The sequence below is a fragment of the Cupressus sempervirens genome, chromosome 3 (assembly GCF_028749045.1).
Source record: "Cupressus sempervirens isolate cs-2001-9-10 chromosome 3, ASM2874904v1, whole genome shotgun sequence".
Classification (NCBI taxonomy): Eukaryota; Viridiplantae; Streptophyta; class Pinopsida; order Cupressales; family Cupressaceae; genus Cupressus; species Cupressus sempervirens.
Window position 1 is genome coordinate 904,152,355 of NC_143120.1, and position 6,422 is coordinate 904,158,776.

A 6,422-nucleotide genomic window follows, 5' to 3' on the forward strand; every position below is an offset into this window, starting at 1 on the left:
TACTTAACTAAATTAACTATCATCTTAACTTAACGATTAAAGCCAATTTTTAGTTAACAGTTTCTAATGTTTCAGAAACTTTACTATAGTTAGCTTAAGGCAGTGATTAAATTTAAGAGGTGGTTTGAAAGGGATCAAGTTTAGAGATTAAATGATGAATGGTTTCAAATGAATCTACTGTCTGAACTGCCTTATTTATCGTGCCTTTTGTGATCCCAACGTACCTCCGAACCCATTCAAAGTTCTGTTATTCATTACCTATGTAGAAATCTTCCGTTAAGCTGAACTGAACACTACCCAATAAACTAATGTGAATCAAAGCAATTCTTAAACCAACCTACTTTCAATCTTCACTTTTCAAAGAGCTCACCAATAAATGAACCTAGTTTATTGCACCCTACCTACTCACTATGACATACCTGAACTCATTGAACTCATTCAAAATTCTGTTATTCATTAGACGGTGTAAATCTCTTCCCTCCAAAAGATCTATCCAGATCCATTGTATTCTTGCTTATTTTCACCAAACATATGCTTTCCCTTCCAAGAATTGGGTTTCAAGTTAACTGAGATTGTCAAGGGGGTAATCTCTCTAGGGTTTCAGTATTTGCTAGAGACATTTCAAGTTTGGGGCCGCAGAACGGAATGGATATCAGCTATGGTAAAGGTAACCAAATGGGTCGTTCTGATTTTGTAAAACGGATCGGATTGTTCACATATTGTTAAAAACTCTTTGTCTTCTCTTGTAGTAATTGTATCATTGTTGTTTTCGTCAGAATCCAGGGTTACCACATCTACTGATAGTGTTGAAAGCGGAGCAGTTTGGAGAGCTTTCATTAGATGGAAGCCAACGGAAACTCAAAGAAGAATATTGGAATCCGTTTTCGCTAGTGGAGTGAGATGGACGTCAAGGGAGCCTATTAACCGAATTACTGCAGAGCTGCGGCTCCATGGTCCTGTGGAAGCCAGGAATGTCTTCTACTGGTTCCAGAATGCCGCTGCCAGAAAAAAATACAAGAAAGGAAAAGCAGAATCATGTGAGTGGCCGGATAACTTCTTTTGAATTTGATTTTTACATTGTCTATTCACTAACAAAAATGTGCAATATATTTCAGCCTCGCAGAGACCTTTAGTAGTTGAGGTGCCATCTGATGATAGTTCTGTACGGGTATGAACCCGCATTTCTGTCCTTAAACTCGTGTTTCAGAGATAAAACTAGGGCATCTTTATTAATAATATATATTAATATGCAGGAAGTGGAAGTTGGTAGCGGAGCTCGCAGGAATTCATCTGTAGACCCCTCTTAAATAAGAACATTGGACTTATTTCTTTTGAATGCAGCCTTAGAATATTCGTTGAATGAATTTGATTTCTGATTAGTATGTATTGATATGCAGGAAGAGGATGTGGATAGCGGTGCTCGCAGGAACTCATCCGTTGGTCCGTCTGAAATCAGAACATTGGATTTATTTCCTTTTCTTCCAGGAATGTGAGCCTCTTTCACTTTCATGGAAGATTTATTTTGTTTTTTTGTGGATTAAGGTTTCATTGAATAGAGTTTGAAAGAAAAATTTCTAAATTATATGGATACGTAGCAGAGCATACTCCATATTGCTCTGACGCTACAGGCAGAATCAAGTTGTAATCATGTATCCCTTTCATGGTTCTGATTTATGACATTTGAAAATATCAATCATGCGAAACATTAATATTTGATTTATAGAACGATTGTGAAATGATGGAATGGACTTTTACCATAATTTTGTTTTTTTTGTGTAGGGGAAATCTCATACTCCTAAAGGAGATTTTTCCACTCCCTTGTCTCAATTACCAGTGAAATCTGAAAGAAAAAATTATCATCTACAAACGGATGTAACACTTATAGTGAGGTAGTTGCTCTAATTCCTTTTATTTTACAAGTAATTACAAGTTTAGAAATATTTCTACTAAGAACCTCTTCCACCATTAAGAAGAAAAAAGTCAAAAGGCCTTGAATGAATGTCCTTCTATAATTTGAAGAAACTCTAAGGGGTTTCATTCACAAGTATTGAGAAATGTATGGTACCCACATTCCTTTTGTATTATTTTTATGAAATAAGGGTGAGTTGTATTATTCTTATGAAATTAGCATGAAATTCTAGTTTAGTAAGAATTTCAAAGAGGAAGTTCTGGATCAGTTTATCACATGCTTTAGAAACAGTTATTTTGAGTGCCATTCAAAAACTTGGTGGCCACGGACAAACCCCTTCTAGGAATAATAATAAATTCATCCTAAACCACCACCTTAATCAGACTTTTATAGATAGTCTTACATGGACATGTGAACTTAAAGTCCTACAGAATTTCAAGCTTTCAAGTCTTAGGCACAAGTAAAATAAAGTTATCTTTTACAATACTATGTGGCTTTCCAGTTCTCACAAAGCCACATTCTACCATAAGCACTTCATACTTATCACCTCTCAATATTCCTGAAAGAAAAATAGGAAAGACTATCAAATCGAAGTACCTTAAAGGAGTTCATAGTTAAACCCACCTCCCTGACTTCCTCTTCTATTAGCTTTCCCATTAACTACACATTTTTAGCCCCCTCAATAATAGTGGGGTCAACAAGCAAAGCTCCTCTCTAGATTTAGTATGATTTTCTTTTTTCGTTATTCATATAAACTTGGATAAAATAGTTGGCCACCTATTCCCCTTTTATCTTCTTCTATAATTATCTCAATATTTGGTTAGTGAGAAAATCAATATTGTTCGTTTTATTATGTTTGAAGCTCAATTTATGAAACAAAGAAGTATTTCTATCTCTGTTAGTCAAAAATTCTCATTCTTTCTCTCTTTATTATTATTGAGAGCTTATTTCATCCTCCATTATTCTTCCTCCTCATAGAAAATAAAGGAAAATTATCCATTAACCATGTTTTATTGCAGCAGTTCCACTTTATCTTCAATGTGCCATTTCCTTTTGAAGATATCCCAAACGAAACTTTGATCCATTTCCTCGCTTTTCTTCTATTTTGATTTACATTCACTCACTTTTCTTCTATTTATAGATCAAAATGCTAAAATTATAAGTATAGCTCCATAGCACATTTAACACCAATTTTCTTCAAGTGAGTGAGGTTTTTGGATAGCTTATGTGGATGCTCTGAATTGGATAATGTTTTGACATCTTTAATGAATTTGGGGAAGGCACACCGAACGTGGATGTTGATCTGGAGATAATGAACGAGGAATGACCAGTTGTTCTGGTGATATTGTTTGCGGTGGAATGTTTTCTATTGTCTGGGAGATATGTTTATAAGTTAGTGCTGATTCTTTGACATGGTGGTTGCATGTTTGTTCTTGATTCTTTGACATGGTGGTTGCATGTTTGTTCTAGACTTTGCCACATTTTTATTTTTGAACTTTGCTATGGTGGTTGCATGTTTGTTCTAGACCTTGCCACAAATTTATTGTTCTAGACCTTCCCACATTTTTATTTTTTAACATTGACAGGTTTTGACTTTTATATATCAGTGGTAATGGATTTGTCATATTTCCTGAAATGGGCAATCTAATAGTAAATTTGGAATATATACATATACATATACATATATATATATATATATATATATATATATATATATATATATATTTATTTATTTATTTTGGCATTGGTCAATTCTGAGTCCGGAAAAGTTGATGTACAGCAGTTTGATGTAAATTTTTATTTGAATATTATTATATAGGTTTGTTTTTATTTTGTTAAAAAAAAAAATTATGAGAAAATGGAATGTGCTTACATTTGGGAAAATTTCTAAGAGCTCATTACTCAAAGTATGTCTCACTTCGTTACAACTGCAGCTGGAAAACAATCTAATAGTAAATAATAATCATTAACTTTATGAATTAGCTATTCCTGATAAATTCTAATGAGATGTATTAAATTCCACTCTTACCTTGTCATATGATCACCAATACATATTTCAAACCATTATAAACACTACAACTACTTGGAAACTATAACTAATTATGTTCCTTTATACAATTCACCTTGTAGAGGCAAAGAAGGTCAACCTCACTAAATACCTAGCTAAAAGTTATTTACTTATTTATACTATATTACAAAATGATTCATTTTATATTGTCTAATAAATATAATTGATCCTTAACAACATCCTAGAGCATGCAACAACTCCATAAATCATGCTGCTATCCATTTTTCACACTACACTATCAGATCTTCCATGAATATTTTTATTCATGTATGCTCCAACTTTATCACTGTATTAATCTTCCATGTGATCCTCATTATCACTAATAAATTTATTTAAAGATTCAAAACAAAATTCTGAACATGCCTCTACATTCACTTCCACTATCTCAATCTTATTGATCCTCACTTATCTAAACTTTGTCACTCTTTCTTTTTATGACCTCTTCCTAAACACAATATATTAGACTCTAATTCAAACGTAGATTCAACTAATCCTCTATATCTTGACATGAGACATCTATAAATATCACTAATATCTTCATAGCTTGAAAATTCCTATAACCTACTTCAAAAAGATTATCTAAATACAAAAATATGTTGATATCAATGACAAAACATCTCTTAAATATGTGAGTGCATATATTTTCCCAAAAGACATACACTATAAAATTTGACCAAATTTAATAAGTATACCTTTAAACCATAGTGGAAAATGTTAAGTATCTAAAAAGATTTCCAAGACATCATATTGACACATAACATAGATTTTTGGTGTGGAAACCATGTTGGAAAAAAGTAATACATTGTTAAAGGATTTAGTACAATAGGAATTTATATTCATTTAAGAACACTTCCTAAATATCAATACTTAATTAGAACAAGAGATAGTTCACTTCTTTATATTTTTACAATGATAACAATTCTAGAGTAGACAACAATCAAAAATATATGAATTGGCTAATAACATCTACACCATAGTTGGTAAATTTTGATGAAGTACAGTAGATTTCACTCATGCTTCTTCTCATAATAGCTAATACATAACTCACATGAAGACACACCACCCTCACACCTTGAAAATGCAAATGATTTCTTCCTTTAGACATTTTATCAACCTTATAGAAAAAAAAAAAGGTCGCCAAAAGAATTCCAACTACAAAAAAAATTCAATACAAATAAAATGAAAAAATCATTGATATATAAATCATCCATAACAATATCTTGAAGCATTCAATAGCCCCATAAATCACAATTTGATACATTGAAACACATTACACCAATAGTTTAGTTGAAAACAATGTTTTTCAATCAGCTAGTTAACAAAAACTTACAAAATATGATCACACAAACTAATGGGATCCAAGAAGATAAATATTTCATGAATAATAATTATCAATAAGCTTCATGCAATGTCCCACCAACAATAAGAACACCTTTGTCTCAAAAGTCATTACTAACTCTTCACTATCCATGTGGAGCACAACTTAGTTAGTTCTATCAAAATTAGAAAGATATATTTTAATTATTAAAGCCATACACCAAACACATCAATAACATAGTTTGAAGTTGTGGTCATTCCATATTCATCATAGTCCAAAAATTTCACACTGATGCACACTAAAGAATTTATTATCACTTTGTCTCTTCCTAAATTCTTCCTACACACATGACTTAGGTAAATTATAGACATCCCTTGATACCTCTCTTCCTCCACACCTTTTAATTGTCAACATAATAGCTTCAATATTCTAATGAGTTTATTAAAAATTCCTCCAAAAACTTCTCCAATGTTGTCTAAATAAAGATTTTTTTTTATATTAATGAAAAAATATGTCCTAAATATTTGAAAGTACATATTTCCTTAATATTCTAATAATCACATCTTTTGGCATTTATGGCAACATGGGGGATGAAAGGAAACATATCAATGTCAAAGATCAAACTAGTGTCAAAATTACTCCTCAAACTATATTAATTTTTGAAGTCTCTTTAACAATATTCTCTTCTAATAAGAAACATCTCTCCCCATTTGTTTCATACTCATTATATGCGACTTTCTTCATCATATAGCAGTCTTAAGATACACTATTTTTAACATGACTTATCTTCCTTTTTGACATCAATGAAAAATGCACATATTTACAACATAAATATCAAATAATGCAACTAAGAATTGATCTCATTCTTGAATATAAAGTTATGCCCTGCATACTTTTAAATCTTAAATCTCTTTTATCCACTATCATTCCAACTAGAAAAATAATATCTATTAAGAACCTTGGATTGATCCACATTTATGAATCTTTGTATCTTCTTGGAAAGGATGATAACCCATAGCTTATCTCTCAATTTTCTTATCCTTATAAATAATCATTCAATACCACCATGAAGAATCTCCTAGACATAATAATTCTATTGGAAATACAATAGGGAAGTAAAATTTGAG

The 6,422-nt window shown here is 31.6% G+C and overlaps 1 protein-coding gene across 1 annotated transcript; it reads left to right on the top strand.

Annotated features, from left to right (window-relative positions):
* Positions 1-645: 645 nt before the first annotated feature.
* Positions 646-1,493, top strand: LOC149569712 (WUSCHEL-related homeobox 1-like). The gene is made up of 4 exons (XM_089816981.1): positions 646-667; positions 750-1,037; positions 1,116-1,168; positions 1,398-1,493. The coding sequence occupies exons 1-4, from the start codon at positions 646-648 to the stop codon at positions 1,491-1,493; spliced, it is 459 nt and encodes a 152-aa protein (XP_089673107.1).
* Positions 1,494-6,422: the final 4,929 nt, after the last annotated feature.